Below are 23,444 nucleotides of genomic sequence, written 5' to 3' on the forward strand. Positions count from 1 at the left end.
CAAATTGGTGTATGATTGGGCCTTAGATCACATGTATGTATGTAGGGATTCGCAAATCTTAAAGATTTATCTAAGAACATGGAAAGCACACCCCATGGAAGGGCAATTGTTCGGTAACGATTAGGTCACACGGAACGGACCACCTCTGTACAAATATGCCAGCCCTCGGTGGGAGATTCCAAGGATGAAGAGGAAATGGAAATGTATGCGTCACTTCCTCCTCCGAACTTCAGTGAAAACTGGATGCATGTGTTGGCCACCATAGATGTGATGCAACCCAGGGGACCTAGTATGTGGAATCTGGAACCGTCCCCATGACCTCTATTTGTATGGTGAATTGGTAGACCATTGATGAATCATCAGAAGAGGAAACATCGAGTACAGAAGGGACCCTAGCACAAGGCCGTACCAGTGCTCAACGCCTCAAATGGTGGCAAAAATAGAAACGATATATAACCCGACGAAATGCCCTATTTTACAAAGAAAACCCACGGATGCCCAGTGGGGCTGAGATGCCTTGAGGCCACTAAGGTACACAATGAATTCTCAAAGGATTGCGCGGTGAGGAGTTGAGTAAGATATCGCTGGAGGGAAGACACAAGGAGAAAGTCGTCCTCCTTCAAGAGCTAAAAACACCCAAGCTTACAAAAGTTGGGCGTCGAAAACGCAATAAAGCCTTGGCAAAAGCAGAATGTGAGGCTAGAAAGATCATGGCTAAAACCAAAACTGAAAATGAGGACAAACCAAACTTGCTCTCAATACCCGACCACTTCAAAACCTATACTGTTGGGCGAATGGAAAGTGGTCCGACTAACGGCAACAAGGGTGAAGGAGGATGGGCTATCCACATCATACGATGGCCCGGTAGAAGTTTATCAAGCTTGCTGCACCTTATCAACTAATTGCGGGAGAACTATATAAACTAAGAAAAGATAATGTGCTCAGAAGATGCGTTAGAGATGAGTTCGTCATCATATTGGAAGAGGTTCATTCAGGGATAGTAGGCGGGCATTTTGCTAGAGAAATCACAGCTCAGAAAGTGCTTCAAGTAGGACTATGGTAGCCTACGTTATTCAGAGATGCCATAGAATTTGCCAAAAGATGCGAAGAATGTCAATGTTTTGCTATTCCCACAACAAAAGGACAAGATGCCGCGCTCACCCCTATTATTGTAAGACAACCGTTTGAGAAATGGGGGATAGATTTTGTGGGACCTATTAGTCGAGCGGCACATCCATCCCAAGCCTGATACATGATCGTAGGCTACGGACTATTTCACAAAATGGGCAGAAGCCAGAGCCTCAAAGAAGAGAGCTGATGCACGAACAACAACAAAATTTTTATACAAGCAAATCATCTCGAGGTTTGGCTGCCCGTTAGAATTAGTTTATGATCGCGGCTCACATTTTATTAATGAGGTGATTGATCATTTACTTGCAGTGGTCCATCGAAAATCATCACCTTATTATCCACAGGCCAATGGTCAAGCAAAGAGTATAAACAAAAATTTGTGTGCTATCTTGACAAAACCTTGGAAGCAAGTCGAACAGACTGGGAACATAAGCTGACAAGCCCTATGGGCATATCGAACATCATATCGAACAGGATACACTCCCTTCCGTCTAGCTTTCCGTCTAGCTTATGGTGTTGAAGTAGTTATGCCCATGGAATACTTATCCCAAGCTTAAGGATTGCAGTACAAGAACGTCTGACGGAGAATGCTTTAGCTGAAAAGCTAATCGACTTAGAGAAGCTTGATGAGACCAGGCTCATAGCATCACATGGACTAATGGTTGAAAAACTACGTAGGAAACATTGGTTCGACAAAAACCTTAAGCAAAAAGAACTGGAAACGGGGAACCTTGTCCTCATGTATGGTGTCGGAATCACTAGGAAAAAGGAACTCAAATACCGAGACGTGGGACCATTCTGAGTATCGGAGATCACACCTTAGGGGTGTGTTCAAATTGAGAAAATTGACGGCATCCAGATGGAGGGTTATGTCAATGGAAGTAAATTTAAAAAATATTTTGGACCAATAACCCAAGAGATGCTCTTGCAAGAACATATCTTAAAACAACAGAAATAGCTTGCAAAGGAAAAAATCCAACATGCTCAAGAAGAAGCTAAGGCTAGGGAGGCCAAAGCCAAACAATTACTACACAATAGACTGATACATGTCAACATGGCTTCTATGACCCTCTTGGACGAAGAGGAACTAAACATTGAGCCAGCACGACTCAAGGTTGGACTTACTACAGCTAAAGGCCATGCAACAAGCATTGCGCATTAATAAATACGGGGTCAATTCATAACTTGATCTCATATGAAACCTGGGTAGCATTAGATAGACCACACCTTGAACCCACCACTGATGCACAAGTACGTAGTGTTCACTTGATAACCACAAAAGCTGAGGGATTTTTGAATGTTAATATTTCCATAAGAAATATTTCCTTGGTCGGGAAGGTGTTTGTCATGCCTACAGGTTCCATGGGAGAAGAAATGATTCTAGGACGATCCTAGATCTATGCAAGTAAATGCAATATCCAATGGGAAGAAAGGACATCATTGTTAAGCACGGGTGTCAAAGTCATGTCCATACCCTTATGGAGCTTCACAAACCGAGGGAAACACTTCATAACCGATGAACAAACAACACCAAGTGCAGTGGCAACACCTCAAAAAACAAAACCAGCATCCGTCCCACGAAGCTTGCCCACAAAAATACCCAAAATCGAAGGGTACATAGAAGTGGGTGCCCAAGATTCAACTTAAAGATCAACCAAACAAAAAGGACACCATGAATGATATGAAGACCACAAGAAGAATCTGTAAAAAATTCAAATATCAGACCTTACTGACACAAACCAATTGGCAGGACTCCAAGCATCCCAAAGGACCTCAAAGGCTCCATAAGCAATGAATCCGAAAGAACTTGCTACGAGCACAAGGATACTACCGAGGCAATACGACAATATGGGTACCCAAACCCCACTCAGTGTGGCCAATACCACAAGCAGTTCAAATCATAAAACAGAGGGTGGTAAGAGTATACAACATCAACTCCCAACTCAAGTAAGAACCTCGCCAACCCTTGTGTGGAGGAAAAAGACAACTTAGCCAAATGGTTTGGGAATTGCCAAAGCAACGAAAGTACCCACTCCGGTTACAGAACTGAACAAGAAACCTAAAGGTAGAAACAAAGAAGTTCAGCAACAAGGAGAGAGAGAAGCACGGTGACAACATTGTTCAGTTGGGTGGAAGGAACAATAAAAAACCCCCACATAGAGCTAAAACATCTGCATCAACAAATGCCAAAAAGTGCCCAGGTGACCCCTTGGTTCTCGTGGTGGGCAATAAAACAAAAGGGTGACCAATGATTGCACAATGGGTATGAGGTAAGCAAGGTATCATTCACTCATCAGGTGCATGTTTGACTGGTTGAGCATGCAGGAAAAAATGAGAAGGTATTAGTCTTATGCAAAGGTTCACGCCATGAACAAATTCCAAAACGTTCACGCCGTGTGAACAAATTCCAAAACGTTCATGCCGTGAACATATTCACAAATATTTACGTCGTGTGAATAAATTCCAAAACGTTCACGCAGTGAACAAAATCACAAAGATTCACGCCATGAAAAATTCAAAAAAATGTTCACGTCGTGAAACGGTAATTTCTCATGGGCCAATCACGCAGTGCCATGTGGTATTCTTCATTAAGGCAGCCGCCCTGTCCGACGGCTACGTTATAAAATCAAATTTCTTTCCTTTTTTCGTTATTTTGCATCGTGTGCCTTGTATGATCGATTGCTCATCGCTTTTGAGTGCATCTCCCGAACCCGCCATCTCATTTTGACCTTTTCGACTCTTTCTTTCGAGGTGGGAGCTTGATCCTCTTCTTTTCGTTTTCTTTTTGTTTTTGTATTTGTATTTTTTCAACAAATTCATTACATCTTGTGTATAAACACTATAAATACTATAAACACTATAAATAGTATAAACAATGACTTCGTAGCATCTTCACATGTGCATCTTTCAACGACTAACCTCATAAACAATGACTCGTAGCATCTTCACATGTGCATCAATGACTAACCTCATAAACAAAAAATCATAATCAACGATTCACACTACATCATGCAGTTTCACGAAAACCCAGGTTTGTGTTTCACGGAACCAACGGTTTCATGAAAACTTGACTTTTCACGTCTGTTTTTCCACGGAAACTCGACTTTTCACGTCTGTTTTTTCACGAAAACTTGACTTTTCACGTCTGCATTTTCACGGGCAAACTTTTCATGTCTTGCCTTTTCACGTATGACTTTTCACATCTTGCCTTTTCACATAAGACTTTTCACGTCTACATTTTCACAGGTAGACTTTTCATCACGACTAACCTTTTCACGTAAGACTTTTCACGTTGTCAGGCGTTTTCCTGAGAGTTGTTTTGGGCTTGTGTACATATGGATGCATGGCATGTGTGAAGGTTTTGCTTTGGAATGCCTTGGCAGATGTACAGGGTGGATGGTTTGGCTTTGGGCTTGTACAGGTTTGTTCGAAGCGTGGTCTACTGGAGGTCTGCTGAGATGACATCAACCACTCGATCGCCTGGAAATGTGTGCGCGTCCCAAGTATAAATGGGCACTCGAAGCTGTATTTGAAGGTGTGTGGAGGCATGGGCAATTAAAGATGAAAGGGCCAATGTAGCCTTGAACATGGTGTGAAAATCATTGGATTGTGGCCATTTTCCAAGAAAAAATAAAGAAAAAAATAATAACGTGGCTTGTTAAAAAGCCACTTGGCCGTTTATTTCCTTGCCAGCGCAACTACCAGCACGTGAAAGGATCACCTAGAAGCTGGCGAGTGCAAGAGAAGTGTAGCCGCCTTTGGAGCTTGGAGCGCGCGACAGAAAGGTGGCCTTTTGTTTGTGTGGTCAGCTGTGCAGCCACCACAGGCGCAAGAAGAGAGACGCGCTGGTGTGGAGCTAGGGGCTTCTCGGGCGAAAAGCAGGTAGCGCAGCCGCAGCAACAGGTGAGAGGAGAAGGCCCGGGGTTCTGGGTGCGCAGGCGTGGCTGGCGGTAGAGTAGAGTCGCCCTCTGGGAGAGACGTGGCTCTCGGGTGAGCATGTAGGTGAAGAGGTAGTAGCTGCCTGGAGATAAAAAGGCACTCTGGTGGTTCTGCAGGGACAGACGAAAAGGAGTGAAGCGGCAGTTGTGCTAGCGATGATAGGGTAGGCGCTGTAGCAAAGGCAACTGCCTTGGACGAGTTGGCGTGGAGGCTGGCAAAGAGCAAAGGAGCCGCCTCTGGCAACTGTGTGAAACTAGGGGTTGGTGCAGCCGTCGCTGCGGAGACAGAGGGTCTTTCAGATGTGGGTGGTCGCCTTGTTTTGGCCGGTTTAGGTGATCGTGCAGAGCTAAGGAAGGGGTTGCCGCCTAGAGGAATCGAGACTCTCGTGTGAGCCAGGAGAGACAACCTGCAGAGGGAGCCGCCAGAGGGAGCTGCCAGGATAAGTCGCCAGTGTGACAGTGAAGAGAGGGTGGCCTTTCTTTGTTTTGTGGCTGGACGTAGAGGAAGCCGCGTGGGTGATGTGGCTTGGGCTGGTGTTGGGTTGGTGATACAGGTAGTGGCTGGAGATGTGAAGAGGTCTAGCGAAGGGAGCTGCAGTGTGAAGAGCGAGAGGAGCTGACGAGCTGCAGAGGCTCTGGTGTTAGCGTTGCTGCTGGTCGTGACACACAGAGAGAGCTGCTGAAATCGAGGGTTGCTGGTGGGGCGCCCTCTGAAGAGAGAGAAGTGGCCGGTTTTTGTGTGGGTGGCGACTATACAGGCAGAGAGTGGATGCTAACCAGAGAGAGAGCCTTGGGTGTTGTGTGTTGGCTGCAGTAAAGGTACTGATGTGTGGGCTGGAGATAGGTGGGACTCGCCTACGACACTTGGCAGGTAGCAGCTGGACAAAGAGTAGCGGGGCTACATTGAAAGTGAAGGAGGGTTGCTGGTGGAGCGTCCTCTAAAGAGAAGCAGAGACCGGGAGACAGAGGCTTGGTTGTCAGACGCAAGGGTGAATTCCCTTGGCAGTAAATCCTGGCCAGAGTCCTGGTTTTTGGTGTAATTGCTGAGTTTGTGCAGTGTGTATGGTGCTGTGTTTTTGCTGAATGATCACTGTCTATCATGGTTTTGAGCTGTATTTCTGGTGTGGGTGGGTGGTGAACAGTGAGAAGTGTTCCAACCGGTGGCTGGTGGTGCCCCTGTTCGTGTTAGTATTTTCAAAGTTTGGGAGGTGAAGGGCTATAGAGGCATGGTCTTTTTTCTTTTTTTCACCTCACATTCTTCTGGTGACCCCACTGAGGAGAGCTCAGGTATATTTCTCTTGCCTACGAGGGTGTATGTCCCAGAGTAAGAGATTGAAGGAAGGTGTTTCCAGTGTTTTCCTTGGTTTGAAGGTGAAGCTTCGGGATAAAAATGATGTCGTATCCGGAGTTTTTTGGTGGTTCTAATGAAGATGTAGCAAATTTTCTTGAGAGGTTCAAGGTTGTGTGCATTAGCAATCTTGTTGATAATGAAGAGCAGGTGTTGAAACTTTTGAGGATCTTTTTGAAGAGTGATGCTAGAGATTGGCTCAAAGGTTTTGAAGCAAAGGAAGCTAAGGCTGTACCACCTTGTGTTTTGACATTAGACAGGTTGACAGAGGCTCTTTTGGAGCGGTTCCAGCGAGTTGAAGACTCGAGTGTGCTATGGCAGGAACTCAATGATTTGCGACAGGGACAAGGACAAAACGTGGATGATTTTTTGCATGTGTTCACAGGGTTGTGGGATCGATGGTGCTTTTCTTTGCGGAGTGAGGCTTCCCCGATGTTTGTGAAGAAAGGATTGTTTGTAAGTGGTTTGCTTCCTGCGTTGAAGCTCAAGGTCGAAGGGAAGAAACCCAAAACGTTTGAGAATGTTGTGCAAATTGCAAGGGACAAGGAGTGGAAGATGAAGAAGATGGCAGAGCTCGGTATGCATTCAGAGGGTGTGCATGAGGATCTCTTTAATGCTGGAAAGGATGCCAAATGTTTTTTGCTGGAAGGAATGCCTTCAAGGCCAAAGCAGGTGAATAAATGTATGCTTGATAAGCCGTCAGGGTTCTTTTCATGGTTGAAAGGGTGTCCGAATGAGGATTCCATACAGGTTAAAAAGCCAAAGCAAAAGGAGTGCTTGACAAGTCTTGAAGAGAAGCCATCGTTTTTGGAAAGCAGGGTTGTCGACGAAGACGTTATTATGCCGAATGAAGAGATGGAGGTGCCAATTTGTGTAGAGGAAGAGATGTCCTTGCAATTGTATGTCGATGCTGTTGTGGAAAGTGATTTGGAATGCTCTTTGATGATGAGCTAGACTGTATTCTTGATAATGCATTGGATGATCTGTTGGAGTTGGCTTCCTTGGAGAAGATTACTTGCATACCAGTTGTGCAGGAAGGGAGTGATGGACATATGGGAAGTGGGAGTAAAAGTTTCATCATACTCAATCCCTTTCTGCGGGGGGCACGGTTCACCGACATCTTGCATACTAAATTTTGTACTAGGTTCCATTTGTATAGAAATCAGTTTGCAACTTTCCACATAAAATCTCTTGAGCAGTACCTTAATATACTTTGAGTACTTAATGACTATACCATCATCTTGCTGTATAAACTGCATACCCAAATAGTAGAGCAAAAGGTTAAGATCTAACATCTTAAAATTTTAGGCAAGGTTGGCCTTGGAAGGCTGTAATGAAATCTCATTGGTGCCTATCTCACGAACATGTCATCTACTGAGAATGACAACAAGAAAAGCATACATATAAAGTGCTTTCTATAGGACTATTTTAAAATCCCTATCCAATCAAATAGGTATGAATCTTTTGGTACCAAGTTCTGAGAACTTGTTTCAAACCATATAAAGCTTCATTAAGCTTACAAACATTCTATTCTTAATCCAACTGGTTGTGACCCAAAGTATGAACAAATCGGATAGTGGTCATATGGGAAGTGGGAGTAAAAGTTTCATCATACTCAATCCCTTTCTGCAGGGGGCATAACACCAAGTCTGGCCTTGAATCTATTAATTGATCCATCTGCCTTTCTCTTAACTTTGAAAACCCACTTAGTATCAATAGCTTTCTTGCTAAGTGGCAGATTCACTAAATCCTAAGTACCGTTTAACCAAAAAAATAAATAAATCATCTTGCATGGCTTTCAGCCAATTTGAATCTTCTTGAGCCTCTTTAAGACTTAGGTTCATTTACATCATGTAGAGAACTTTGGAATGCAAACTCAGCAATATCTACTTACAAAGTGGTTCGAGCAACCAAATTTGTTGATAATCAAAGAATGATACAAAATATAAATTTCCTCCCAAAGAAGTCGTCCTCATGGGACCACACACATCACTCTGTGTATGAGCTACAATTTGTGATCATCCCCATCTGCTACCTTCTTTGGGAAAGGTTGGCGAGCAAGTTTGCCAAGGATAACAAATATATCTTGGCGGTGAATCAAGGTGAGAAAGATCCTTTAGCATCCCATGTTACTGCAAAAGCATCAAACCACTAATAGAAGTATGGCCAGACCTAGCATGCCAACTGGGCATCTTTCGTTGCATCAAAATTGTCTACCAGACAAGCAACATCACACGTATCATGCATGACTAATTTGTACAAACCACACGTGGTCAAAGATCTAGTAAGCATAATTGTTTGTCATGTTCTCTATCACACGGATATCATCTATAAATTCAACATTGAGACTCCCTTTGCTAAAGTGGGCACAGAAAGCATATACTTTTTAACTCTTGGAATAAAAATTACATTTTTAAGACAAAGATCCTCACCACTAATAGTTGTGAGAAAAATATCACCAATACATTTGATGGGGTAAGAGGCATTATTGACACACATAATAGTGTGACCACTTTATGCATTCTCCATATGTTTGACCAAAATTCATTGAGAAGTTATATGCTTAGAAGCACCACTTTCAAGAAACCAACAGGCAATAGTTGCGCCAAGACACGTATGTATCCTATTCAGGATTATAACTATAAATAGCCATAAGTGATTCTTATTCTTATTTTCTTTGTTTTGAAGTTCAAAGCAATTTTCAATTGCATGACCGGGTTTTTTGTAATACCGGCAAGTCAACTTCTTTGGCTTTTTAGAATCACCCTTAGCCTAATAAGTTTTTGTTGGAATTGGTCTTCCGTTTAAATTTCTTGCCTTATCCTTGGTTGCTAATGCTTGATCATTGCTATAACTCTCAAAAACATTATTTCTAGGCTGTTTCTCCTTCAACGATAAGCATGATAGGTAAGAGGGGCTACACTGCCTCTCAATGAAAGACAAAGGGAAGTATTAAAACCTATATAAGATTCAAGCAAAGAATTAAGGGTGATGTTAATCATGTCCTTTTTAAGAATGACTTCATCAATATTAAGAAGTTACTCTCTCAAGTCTTGTAACTTTGTTAAATGTTCATTCATGGATCCCTTTTCTTATATATTTTCATTGTCTAGTTTCCTTCTAAGATAGGTAATCCTTGCATCATTTTTAGTCTGATACATAACTTCTATAGTGGAGTAACCTTTAGAGATAGGAAATCCTTGCATCATTTTTAGTTTGATACATAACTTCTAGAGTATTCTAAGCAAACATGGATGTTCTATAAGAGTGAATGTGTGGAACAATAATAGACCTTTTAAGTGACAAGGCAATCAATGCCAAAGCTTGAGCATCATGAGAATCTCATCTTCTTTATTTAGAATAATTTGTGGCCATGACCCCTTTGAGGAGTAGCAAAAGCAATCGGGGCAAGGCATGGGTTGTCACCACTAACATGCCCCCATAAGCCCTTCGTAACATGGAAATTTCTGACTATAAAACTCTATATGGAGTAATTTGACCCATCTAATTTATCCTCTTTGGAAAAAATACTAAACAAATCATTTGTAGAGTTATTGGCTACATATAACTGCTATTGAATTTGAGAAGGTCAAAAGATGCAAAAGGAAAGCTTAAATTGAAGTCACTAGATGCTGTGAAGAAATCTATAACCTCCTAGAAAATTAGCAGTAGCATTGGACAATCCCAAAAAAGTAGAATCGGATGATCACAAAAACTGGAATCGCCAAGAAAGTATCGCTGAAAAGTAGGATCACTAAAAAGTAGGATTGTTAGGATCATTGAAAATTAGGATCACAAGAGTAGGATTGTTAAAAAGTAGGATCACTAGAGTAGGATCGTTGAAAAGTAGGATCACTAGGGTTAATCATTGGAAAGTATATTGAAATGATTCCAAAAAAACGATCCAAGAATCGGGTGATTCTATCTACCATGTGTCCCCTATAGAAGAAGCAATGTAAAGTGGGATTAGATCATTTTGATGAAATGATCCGATTGTCTCAGTAATTTTTTCTAATTTTCTTCTCGAAAGCCCCCTTTCGACGGGATGTAACCGAGCTAGAAGCTACACCACTCACACACACAACCCTGTAGTGTGAGAGCTCAAACTCACGACCTTGTGGCAAAAGTGGGTCGTGAGTGACGAGGTGGGGCAAGTGCTCCCAGTGACTTACTTCTTGCTTTTGAATTCTTAGTTGTTAGGAAAACTTAAGAATAGAAAACTATATAAAAAAAGATTATATCGTATATAAATATTTCAAAGCTAATATATTTTGAAATGGCATTTGTTGGGGGAACACCGATGCGAACATTAGAAACGCGGGAGATAGCGATCTAGGTCACTCCACCCTAGTCCCCGTCCGCACCCCTCCTTCCGAGCTGCGGTTGTCATCCTTACCATCATCATTCGATGCCGCGCGAGATCATCACTCTGCAGGTGGGGCAATGCGGCAACCAGATCGGGATGGAGTTCTGGAAGCAGCTGTGCCTGGAGCACGGCATCAGCAAAGAAGGAATGCTTGAAGACTTTGCGACGCAGGTCGGTGCTTGTTCTACACACAAATATACGCATGCTACATACATGCATGCATGCATGCATACATACATACATACATTTGTACGTACATAGATGCAGACATCAGCAAAGAAGGCATTCTCACAGACTTTGCCATGCAGATCAATGCTTACTCTGCACACATTTATACCACACATAAATGCGTGCATGCATACATACTTAGTTCTCACACCTTTACTGTACCAAAGCCTTTTCTCAAATTCAAAAAACTAGGACCATAGACCTTCTTGATGGAAAATTTATGTACATTTTGCCCATGCCTTTGCACACACACACACACTAGGGTGGAGACCGGAAGGATGTCTTCTTCTACCAAGCAGATGACGAGCACTACATACCCAGAGCTCTCTTGCTAGACCTGGAGCCAAGGGTCATCAATGGCATCCAGAACAGTGAATACAAGAACTTGTACAACCACGAAAATGTGTTCATGGCTGACCATGGAGGCGGTGCTGGGAACAACTGGGCTAGTGGCTACCACCAGGTTCCAACTCTTCGTTTCTTTCAATGTTGCATTTAGCATGTATGTGATGGGATGGATGTTATCAACTTTTCACTGGCTGGATCTTTTTGATGGGGCTAGTGAATTTCATCATTTTGTACGTGTTTCCATGCTTTTAATGGCCTTTTTCTTACCATCGAGTCATGCAAATTTGACAGGGTGAGCAGGTAGAAGAGGATATAATGGACATGATAGACAGAGAAGCTGATGGCAGTGACAGCCTTGAAGGCTTTGTGCTTTGCCACTCCATAGCTGGAGGGACAGGTTCTGGTAGGGCATTCAATTGGCTAAATGGTCCTTTTTCTACTAGTTTTTCACAGGCATTAGTGCTTTGTGTATCCATTACATTGGATGCTGTTGTTGTTATGGTCATTGATGGCAGGGATGGGATCCTATTTACTGGAAGCTCTCAATGATCGGTACAGCAAAAAACTAGTGCAGACATACAGTGTGTTCCCCAATCAGATGGAGACAAGTGATGTGGTCGTTCAGCCATATAATTCTCTCTTGACGTTGAAGCGACTAACATTGAATGCAGACTGTGTGGTGGTTCTGGACAACACTGCATTGAACAGGATTGCTGTAGACCGCTTGCACCTTCCGAATCCAACATTTGCTCAAACGAATTCTTTAGTGTCCACGGTCATGTCAGCAAGCACAACCACCCTTCGCTATCCAGGATATATGAACAATGATCTTGTGGGTCTTGTTGCCTCACTGATACCGACACCTCGTTGTCACTTTCTAATGACGGGATATACTCCACTTACAGTTGAACGCCAGGTTAGTTCCTATTTCTTATATCGAACTTTTGGGGCAAAGTTGGTTGTTCAGAAGACTCACCAGCTACCAAATAGAAAGGGATCTCTGGTCTACACATCAGAGTTAATTCTATACTTGTACTTAACCTTGTGATCCGTACAATACTTTGTGAACCGTGCAAGAGTTCCATATGCCATAGAAAACACACAAGATTTTATATTAATTATGAAATTCTTGTTTGTCCGAGATTTTATTAGGTGGCCTCTATGCTTCATCCACTCATACCATATGTTTTCCCATACCACCTACACAAATTATGTGTACACTAGTGTTTTAATATACCATATTTTATACTTAATACTATTCAAACTAGAAAAAGAGTGGCGTACTTAGTTTACTTTATCTTATCAATACTTCCGTGCTTGTAATGAACATGTATCGAACATCGTACCTAATGTTTGTAACCACCTAGCTACACATCGTAGATTGGTTCCTCATTTAAGACAGGTTAGTTTTTGGATATTGTATTCATTTCAACTTCAGCAATAAAGCAAGTACATCAAAAGGTGGGGGCCTTGTAGTGGGCTATTGAGACGCATTTGGTGCATTCTATCTCCTATTCTTCTCTTCAAAGTGAATTAAAAGTAAAAGTAACGCAATAAAAGACGTTGCCACACACCTTACCGATGAAGCTTCCGCATGTGCATACAACTACCTTATGTGGGTCCAATTTTTGTTTATGGGTTGGGCAATTTGGTGGGATAGGTGGAGACCATGCTTTTGATTCAGGTAGAGTCCATTCTCATGGTCATCACATATAAGTCCTATCCTTTGGCATGATGTTTGTACGATAAAGGCTGTGCTAAGAAGCGCTTATAAGGTGCGGGTGACTCTGGTCCACAAGGACAGGGTGTGCCATTTCAGCATAGTTTTGACTATGGACATGTACATTGTAGACATAGGTTTCAATGTCCCAATAGGTAAGCATGCACATTGCATTCTCATGCATGCTTAGCATTTGAAGGGGGGGTGGAATATTTTGAAAATGTCTTTGTTTGGTTTTTTTGTCGCAAATAAAATCATGAAATTGCAGACATGACATGAATTAGTGTGTAAGGCATGGGTGTGACATGCTTTCATGCAAGTTAAGGGCTAACACAGTCGGAGTCAATAAATAATTTTAATCACGAACATGTAGAATGGTGATTAAGGTTGCAGTCAATGGATAGGGTCCATTTGCCAAAAAGAGGTGGAAGTGAGGAAAAAATAATGGTGGAGACAGACAAACATTGGCTCAACTGGTAGATAAGATAGCTGAAAGGGATGATAGAGAGAGAAAGGGAAGTCACTTTACTCATGTATACAAGGGAAACATCTTTTCTCAAATAGGAAGGAGGAGTTTGGTCGTTAAGCACTCAAGTGGTCTTAGTGTTTTCTCTCGTCACATTGATAGTTATGCCCAGGAGCATTTTTTTTTGGCAATGCATAACATTGGCTTAACCTTAATTTTAATTGCAGGCGAATGCGATACGGAAGACAACAGTGCTTGATGTGATGAGAAGGCTTTTACAAGTATGTCTTGACTTGGACATTTTTTGGACTAATGAATCAGTTCCACACATCTCATTTTCTCTTCAATCTTTCTTGTATCTTTGAAAACAGGCCAAGAACATCATGGTTTCTTCTTATGCTCGTACAAAAGAAGCAAGTCAAGCAAAATACATCTCCATTCTAAATATCATACAGGGCGAGGTCGATCCGACTCAGGTTTAAATGGGAACTCTTGTGAACTACGTGTGATTGCCTTTGAGTATTTGCTTTATTGCACTACCACCATCTTTTATTTGATTGTTCTAAATAATATATTTGGGTGTTGGGCTTGTGTGCTGTTGGGGGTAAAGACCTGTTGACTATTCCCTCTTTTTTTCTGAAAATGTTGAAGGTTCATAAAAGCTTGCAAAGGATACGAGAAAGAAAGCTTGCCAATTTCATTGAATGGGGGCCAGCCAGCATACAGGTGATTCACTTTCTCCCCCTTTAGTCAATGAGAATAATATGTAGGTATTATTAATAAGTATGTTTTTTTTCCTCCCACCATTTGACAATCAAGATTGTATATTTTTTTGGAGAGTTTTTACATGCACCTGTGCACCCATGAGCGGGCACTCCCCCTGCCCCCTTTATATCTCCCCTTCATTGCTTTTATTATAGATAGATTTCTTTATATTATCAATAAACATGTTTGTTTCACTTACCATCCAACGATCAAGATTGGTCTTTTTAATCACCATCCAAATTTAGGGTGCTCTAAAATATGTAGATTTTAATCATCAGACCGTATGTAAATTTTATATTATTTTCTGGATTGGTGGCAGGTTGCCTTATCAAGAAAGTCACCATACGTTCAAACAGCTCATAGAGTGAGTACCCTTTTATGCTTTCTAAATTCTGTTGCTATAGTCTGTTTTATATGCTTTAGCAGTCTTCTTGATTTGAGGATGCTTAATATATTCTTTCTTGCATTTTTAAGCCAATGAAAGCTTCTGTTTTCAGGTCAGTGGTCTCATGCTAGCAAGCCATACAAGTATCCGACATCTTTTCAGCAAATGTATAAATCAATATGAGAAGCTGAGGAAGAAGCAAGCATTTCTTGATAATTACCGTAAATTTCCCATGTTTGCTGTAAGTTTCTATTAAAACCTGTAACTTATTCTGCTATGATGTTACTTTTTTTCCACTCCATTGAAATGTGTGCACTCGATAATTCATAAAAGCAGTTCCCATCTGACCTGGACCTGCCCTGGATCTTGTTCAAAACAGTACTAGTGCCCTATACACATCTATAGCCCTTTGAATCTGCCAAGCTCTCAATAATCTCTGAAACTGAGTCTACTGCCAAGTGATCGAGAATTAGGAATAAGTGCCAAGGTTCTGGTATGGGCTGTTCCAGGGGTAGCAAACAGAGCAATTGCTGTTCTCATAGAACACATGGGATTCTCATGCATGACGTAGAATGGTCCTCTCCTGATATGAGACCTAAGCAACATGATTCTCTGCCATGCTCTCTGAGCTTCTTTGCATCCTCTAACACAACACTGAACAGTCTCTGATAGTGCAATTCATCCAGACCAGCACCTGTGTTGCGAGCTGTTATAAAAGATAAATGAAGTGAATATGAAATGAATGCTAATTTGTTGCAAGAAAGGTTCCACAAAGCATCAGTGAGCCCTAAGTAGCAGCCTCTTGTGCTAAGGCTGCACACTTACTATCTGTTAGAACAACTGGATGTATGGGTGTTTCATTATCTTGTTACTCGAGGGTCTAGCACCTAGGTGGCTAACCCTCTGTTTGTCTGCAGAACAGGTGGGTGATATGCACTTTGTCTGATGCACTTCAGGGCAGGGGACTTATTTTCAATCTAGAAGATGTGGTCTGATAGGAGCTTGTTGAGACAACTTATACTATCCATGCTTTTACTGGCCTACTTGTATTAGGCTGGTGTTACATGAATATACTTCTACTCTGGTGCATGCTGCATTATTGTACTAGAGCTGTATTTAAGGTCAAATTACTGGTAGGGTTCTGCTAAGCAACCTTGCATTTGTGAGCCCCCCATTTGTGGCACATAGAAGGTGCAGTGGGCCAGGGTAGACCAGTCAATGAATGTACCTTCTTTGGGTAGATTTGGGTTTCTGGATGACCATGTTGATGGTGGGATCTGCAATCTGATGCCAGGTGGACCACTTGGCAGGCAGCTAAGTTGGCGAGCGTAAAAAAGGACCGAGACACTTCATGCACTCACCCTTGCCCCCAGGTTTTGTGTCCAGTAGTGCCTTTGCATTTTATCTTGTGACCAGTCTTTCATACAGATTTGGGTTGCTGGCTGATGATTTTGATAGTGGGACCAGCAATCTGGTGGACCACCTCCTAAAAAGGGCTGAGACACTTCAGGTACTCACCCTTGCGTACAGGCTGGCAAAAGTTCGGAGTCCAGCAGTGCCTTCGCATTTTATCTTGTGACCAGCAAGCCATATAGTGTATCTTAGTTGGTAGAACTTTTGTGCTAATGTCAGTGTCAATAGCTTATGCACTTAAATTCAGCCCATGCATGCAACATTGGTATAAGAGCTTCAAAGTCTTCATTAAGAAGCTGAAAAAGGGGCTTCAAGAGCACTTGAGCGGTGGGGTACATAGATGTAGTTGGGAGCTACACCTCCTCCCCAGGGCATGTGTACTTTGTCTTAAAGTCCTCAGTTAATCAAGTAGTATGTGAAGTTTGTCTTAAAGTCCTCAGTTAATCAAGTAGTGCAAGGTAATCAACAGCAACAAAGAGTCATTTGGGGGATGAACAGAGGCGGTGCCTGTGGTGCAGCTGTCCCTGTGACCCTTACAGACAAAATGCAAAAGCAGAGTAAATATCCTGGTGATTGGACCTGAATTCAGAGGCCACGTAGTCTACAAAGGCTGACCTTACAAGCTGAAACTATGAAGGCATCAGTTGGTTCAAGAGAGGTCAGGTAATTAGCAAGACAAATCAGCTACAGTTTACACAATGGGATACAGGAACAGAAATACGCACATACTACATGATTTTGTTTGAATTTTGTCACTTTCAAATTATCCTTTTGTTTGAATTTTGTCACTTTCAGAAGTATGTTGAAGCTGTCTGATCAGTTTGAAAGCAGAAATTTACTGAGGTTCGTGAGGACCAGGGTTGGTAACACATTTCACTTGCAGGATAACGACTTGACTGAGTTTGATGAATCGAGAGAAATTGTACAGAGCTTGGTGGATGAGTACAAGGCTTGTGAATCTGCAGACTACATCAAATGGGGGATGGAGGTATGGTAATTGCGTGTTAAGTTGCTGCTCAAAATTAATGCTCCTATCATGTGGTTTCATCTATATGTGGTCTCTACAGGATCGAAGCAAAACATTATCAGGAGAGGGGTCACTGGACTTGAGTGTGCCTGCTTCCTAGGATCTTTATAAGTGCGCATTGAATGAGTTCTGTGCTATTCCGCCTGCATGCTGAGTATCATAAGTGAAAGCTCTATATTGTGAGCGCATATGTTTTCCCTTTATTTTGTAGAATACTTTATCTGAAAAGGTCATATGTATCAAAAACATCTTACCCCCCAGCAGTAGGCCCAGAAATGCTATAGCCTCAGTCACCTTTGTTCTTCTTCAAAGTGTCATCATATACAGCATTGTCAGCTTTTGAATGTGTATTTTGAATCATGGTGAGAAAATGAGTTCAGATTATATCTACTCTCCAGAGCTATGTATATTCAAACTGATATCAGGTGGGGGCAATGCTAGACAAACTTGTTTTAGAAGGAATGTGTGCAATGTCAAGCTTCAGAAAATTTGAAGAGTTTCAAATGTCTCACTGTCTACAATGGCAAATTTTAAGTGTTTTTTGTTTTTAATGGTATGTCCCTCATGACATAGCTTAATTTCAAACTAAAATGGTTTATTAGTATCTTGAATACTAAATGAAATCTGTACACCCTTTGAGATCAATTCTCGTTTTTATTGGTGCCTTTTGCAAAATATTGAGTGTTAGCAAGTCAAGGGTAAAGTCCACAACAGATTCTGATATTTTTAATAGAATAACCAAAACCCATGGTACCACATTCCAAAAGCCTTAAGTGTATTTTCTTTCTTCCTTTGATATCTTTTTGGGGTTGAGTCAGACACTCTTCTTGTATGTGATGTTATTTGTATGCTAGTTAATGTGGCTCAGTTCGAAAGAGACATTATATCGTTGTAAAGTGGATGATATGGAGAAAATTGGTATGCTCCCCCTTTTCTTATGGCATTCACACAAGGAGGCTCTGGCAGAATTGGATCAGGCATTCTACTGAAGTAAAGTGGAGGTGCTATTGATTTTATCAACAGAACCAAAACACAATTATGAGGATGTAAAAGATCTCCATGGGTGCTTTGTATTGGGAGGTGACCAAGATGAGGAGGAAGACTGATTGAAATTCTCTCAAACTCTACATGGTCTGTTGTGGTAGCCTATTGAACATGCTTGCAATAGTTTACCCCGACTTGTATGCTTGCATGATGCCATTCATGCATTACCTTGCCGACACATGGGTGCTATTCATTGAGCCTCTCCTCACTGAAAGCTCCATGCATTTCCATATGACAGGGTGTTTTCCGCAGCCATATTTTAAATGTTTTGCTTTTATTAGCTTGGAACTATGCGTAGAAGCTTCTTACCAACAAACCCTTCACTCATGGCCAACCTTTGTACCAGTTTTCTGAGCTTTGAAATTATGCCAAAGAAAAAGAAACGTATCCTATTGAGTTTTTTCAATGATGTAATTTGTAGAATTTTTTGTGGCAAGTTCACAATAATCGGAACGCCTTTGCATCCTGATGGACGCTACTGTACAAACCAGCCCCAAAAACCCTGGAGCTGTGTAATTAGTGCTGTATAGGGGCTCTTTTACTCGGTATATTCTATGGGTGTTCATGTGATTGGGGCTCTTTGTAGTTGTCTCTTTGGGCAGTGATCAGCTGTCATATTAAGTGTTTTGGCCAGATAAGCAAGTATGGAGATGATTCTCCATAATGGGTTGATGTAATTGTAGGGAAGCTATTTTGTAATAATATTTTTAAATGTTTTATTATAATATCAAATTTTTGAGACGTATCATGAATTTCTATCAATGCAAAATAAACATGAGCAATAGGACAACCCACTATGTTTAACACCTTTCAAGAAAATCTAGGTGATTAGTTGTACCATGGACCAAACTTTCATCCATCTTTCTGTGCGAACATAAAGAGCTCCACTCATGGCTATTGATTTTTCACCCACTAAGAATTCTATGGTGGGTAGGAGTGGCATGTTTTTAAATCTTTTCATGTCACTTCTTTTGCCTATAGACTAGTTATTTAGAATGAATTTGTGTTCTTTAATTTTGAATGTGGATTTTACTAGAAGTGAATGGAATGGAAATGTGGTTGCCATTACTATGAGCACGTCCTCTTTTGATGTGGATGCTTTAAAACTTTAATGGGTGGTCTCAAGAGAAAAGTTGTTTAAGGGGGAGATCTCAATGTGTAGGATGAAATATGGATTGACTCCTTCCTAGAAGGCAAGGGAAGTGCCCATGGATCCATTTTGTATTCGGCTAAATAGAAAATAGACTTAATGATTTACTTGAGGTGAATGTTTCCAGAATAAACCATGTTTAGTTGGGATGTGTTCATGCCCTAGCCCATGAAGTGATGTGCAGGATGAAATAGGGATTGACTCCTTCCAAGAAGGCAAGGTGAGTGCCCACGGACCCATTTTGTATTCGGCTAAATAGAAAATAGACTTAGTGATTTACCTAAGGTGAATGTTTCTAGAATAAACCATGTTTAGTTGGGATGTGTTCATGCCCTGGCTCATGATTTTGGCTGAGTGCTTCATTGGTATTTGCCCCAACTTACCCTTGACAAATCTGTGCTTTCGACAAACTTCAGTATCAATGACCATAAAAATGATTAAATTGCAAATTATGCATGGAGTTATTAGTGCATTCCCTGCTCATGGCTAACCCACACGCTTTTATATTACTTCTATCATTCACTTTTGACATAAAATTCATACTCTTGAAACTTTTGTAGTGATTCAATGTCCAAACACATGGAAGAAAAATAAACTTTTTACCTTGACTCCTGCAAGGTAGCTACCATTCCCTGCTCATTGCTAACTCACAGGCTTCTATATTAGTTTTATTATTCACTTTGACATAAAACTATACTCTAGAAAATTTTGTAGTGATTCAATGTCCAAACACAAGGAAGAAAATAAAACTTTTTACCTTGACTCCTGCAAGGTAGCTACTACCACACAAAATCTTCATATGAGTAAAGCCACAATTGTTCCAAGAAGCATAGGCAATAAGTGGATTTCTAGCAACACAAATATGTCATTGAGAGCTGCAGTATTTGCTCCCCCATCCCATGTTCATGTGACAGCATACAATGGTGTGCCATTTATCAGGTGATAAATTACGTGCCATTTGTCATAGATATTATTTTGGCATGTGCTTTGTCTAAATGGGGGTTGTCTCGAGTGTCAGCTGGTTGTTAGTAGTCAGTGTGTGCGTATGTGTACACAGAAGAAAGTTTAAGTATCAATGATGCCAATCTACATGTCCACTTTACTCAATCTTCCATGGGTGTAGTTAATTTGGGTGATTGAAGGAAGCCGCTCAAACTGCATTTGTAACTCAATCAATACATCATGACAATTAGAATGGTCTACCATCAACTTGAGCTGGAAACAAAATGCAAAGGAAAAGGCAACCCTGTGCTGGACCTTAAGTGAACTCAAAAATTTGAAGGGGGAGGACAGTTGACGAGGGTGCGTCAATTAAAGGGGCCAGAGTGTTTTACTTTCCTCACATATAAAAATCTCAAATCTTCCTTTATTGCATAATTAGACATGGCAGGAGCTGTGTGAAGCCTTTTATACCATCAATAGGGGTCACTCACAACAAACTCCCCACATGCTAAAGTCGCTCCCCACATGATAAAGTCGTTGCAATCTAGCAAGTCCACATCTACCACCATCACCTTCATGCCCACCATCGTATGTGATGGAACTGGTTGGTGGGAGTGGATCTGGCGGGCAAGCTCTGTCCAATTTTTCAATATTTGAGCAGCCAAAAATTGATATAACATGCCCGAGTGGTTATTTCATCTCATTCCCTCAAACCCAGACATCTACTGAAACACAAAACCATAACATGTATATGATCCTGAACCTTAGATAATATCATACAAAATCTAGAATCTAATCCAAGTAGAAAGCCGAGATTAACAAGTGAAGAAAGATAAGCAACCCACACACATGGGGCACACCAGTAAAGTTTGCGATTTAGACTGTAATCCTTCAAACATTATTGTGCAACTCGTCTGGCATTGTGGTGCTCCTTGGGCAAGTTTATGCTAGACAATGATGACAAACCTTGATATTGCATCGTCTGCAGCGTAAAACACATGCTTGGAACAAAACTCCTAAGACTTGCTATGGTAAGCACTGCTTCTTGTCAGAACTAGAAGAAGAACTTCATGCAGGAAAGTAAATGAGCAGTTAATGTAAGAGACAAAACAAAGCCAATCCCATACCCACGATAGAAAAAGGCACCCAACATCCTGCTAACTTGGCGCGAGAGAAAGATAATTCTCAGCTGTCTGTGTTCTTCGAGCTGGGTGAAAAATTCAACTGGCTTGAGAGTCTGCTTCAGCTGATAGGCCAACCCGAAAACAACTAAAGTGGACATGCACACCTCTGTCATGACAGCATGGTTGAGTGGTGAGTCCAAAACACAAAACATCATGCTGCCCCACATCAAGTGGACGGTGCCCACTGCAAACAGAGCTCTGGAACATTTCCGCATACACACTATCATCTCTTGTTGTGCTTGTCTCAGCTCATTTGCAACTGCTGATATGTCACGGTCCACTATTAATCCCACCATCTCTTCACGTTGAGAATCCTCCATGCTTTCAGGCTGCATGGTTTCATTTTTTTGCTTGGTGCTTGTGCCTGCATTTGTCTCGTCTCCCACCTTGGCTGAACTTGAGTACGCCATAAGCCAGTTTAAATGAGGATTCAACCTGAAAACATTCATGTCACGTGCCTTCTGCCCATGCATGCCATGTGAAGGATGAATTGTCACTGAAGTTTTGCTCACTGTGCTACGTTGTGAAGCCCCGTTCATATGGAGCACACGCCCCACATCATTGCTTTTCTCTACATGCTGAGCTAAGCTTGAAAATCCAATGGTCGTTTTGCAATGAGAGTCCAATGTTGGGCTATGCATACTAGTTGCCTTCCAGACATGCATACCTGCCCATGAGGATTTGATCTTTGAACTTGCATGTCCTTCTGTGATCTGACAGGGCTCGGGGCTGGACGCACCTTTCGGGATGAGGGGACAGCCTTTTGCTAAGGGTTTCGTGCTTCCCTCATCATCTTTGGTCTCTCCTGCACAACACAAAAGTTACATCCTGTAGGATGGGCGAGGTGTTGCTAAGATGCAGGCACCATGGCAGAGGGTTTCCCATTGGAAAAATCCCCCTCGTAGATCACTGACGTGGGGGAAAATAGGTTTTTTTTCAAATTTTTAAAACAGTGTTCTGTTCAAAGAAATTACATCATGCTAAACGTGGCAACAAGGGGAAACCAATCTGCAGTAGACCTAATCCGTTTCATTAATCTTAAGCTGGCTTTCGTACACAAAAAGCAGCATAAGAAGCACAATCAAGCACACAAGAAGCAGGATGAAGGTAGCACAGATTTCGTACCAGCCGCAAGCGCACGCTCGTACACTCGATGGATGCCGTACAATTGGGTCTCCTCCTTGTACAATGCAGCTCTCCTCGCAGCCTGCCCACCCAGTGCTCTCAGCATTTTCAAAGAGCGGCGACTAACACTTCTATTTCCATTTCCGATCTTAAATACCAGCATAGCAGAATACAGGTCTCCCTATAATAACACTACCCATGCATAGCATAACATCCATCCCTATAGAATCCTATACAGTATTCCATAGCGTCCATAGCATCAATACAATGCATACCATCCACAGCAACACTACCCATGCATAGCATAACATCCATCCCTATAGAATCCTATACAGTATTCCATAGCGTCCATAGCATCAATACAATGCATACCATCCACAGCAACACTACCCATGCATAGCATAACATCCATCCCTATAGAATCCTATATAGTATTCCATCGCATCCATAGCATCAATACACATGCATCCCTATAACAATACATTTGCACACATTAACCTAACCATGCCTCAAGTTCGGAGCGTGACCAAAGATTGTACCTCAAATTTTTGGATTGTGGGTGGATGGAAGGGCGCACTAAAGAATTCCGTGAAATTAGGCTTTTCTTCTGAAAGGCAAATTTTCTTATCCCCTTTCATGAATGTTGAAATGCCTCAAGAGGAGAGATGGAAAGGCTACAAATTTGAGGACTAGGCCTAGCATGGTCTGAATTATGTTGCATATATGTAAAAGTCCATATCTTCCATAAAGAGACGCCGTGAGATAGAAGAATGACATCTCAATTTGGCTTCATTCACCACATCTAATCTATATGATGTTGAATGAGAATCATATGTTGCATATATGTACAAGTCCATATCTTCC

The 23,444-nt window shown here is 41.6% G+C and overlaps 2 protein-coding genes across 2 annotated transcripts; one reads left to right on the forward strand and one right to left on the reverse strand.

Annotated features, from left to right (window-relative positions):
• The first annotated feature begins 10,691 nt into the window (after positions 1-10,691).
• Positions 10,692-17,593, forward strand: LOC147632612 (tubulin gamma chain). The gene is made up of 11 exons (XM_086807397.1): positions 10,692-10,954; positions 11,274-11,474; positions 11,651-11,762; positions 11,875-12,275; positions 13,773-13,826; positions 13,917-14,021; positions 14,197-14,271; positions 14,630-14,674; positions 14,808-14,936; positions 16,992-17,096; positions 17,176-17,593. Exons 1-11 carry the CDS (start codon positions 10,826-10,828, stop codon positions 17,233-17,235), a joined length of 1,416 nt encoding a protein of 471 aa, XP_086663523.1. The 5' UTR covers positions 10,692-10,825; the 3' UTR covers positions 17,236-17,593.
• Positions 17,594-20,677: 3,084 nt separating this feature from the next.
• LOC147632613 (uncharacterized) lies at positions 20,678-22,790 on the reverse strand. The gene is made up of 2 exons (XM_086807398.1): positions 22,581-22,790; positions 20,678-22,260 (listed from the first exon to the last, which is right to left on the reverse strand). Exons 1-2 carry the CDS (start codon positions 22,741-22,743, stop codon positions 21,326-21,328), a joined length of 1,098 nt encoding a protein of 365 aa, XP_086663524.1. The 5' UTR covers positions 22,744-22,790; the 3' UTR covers positions 20,678-21,325.
• Positions 22,791-23,444: the final 654 nt, after the last annotated feature.

This window comes from Cibotium barometz, chromosome 13, assembly GCF_041138505.1.
Source record: "Cibotium barometz isolate CiBa-2024 chromosome 13, ASM4113850v1, whole genome shotgun sequence".
NCBI lineage: Eukaryota > Viridiplantae > Streptophyta > Polypodiopsida > Cyatheales > Cibotiaceae > Cibotium > Cibotium barometz.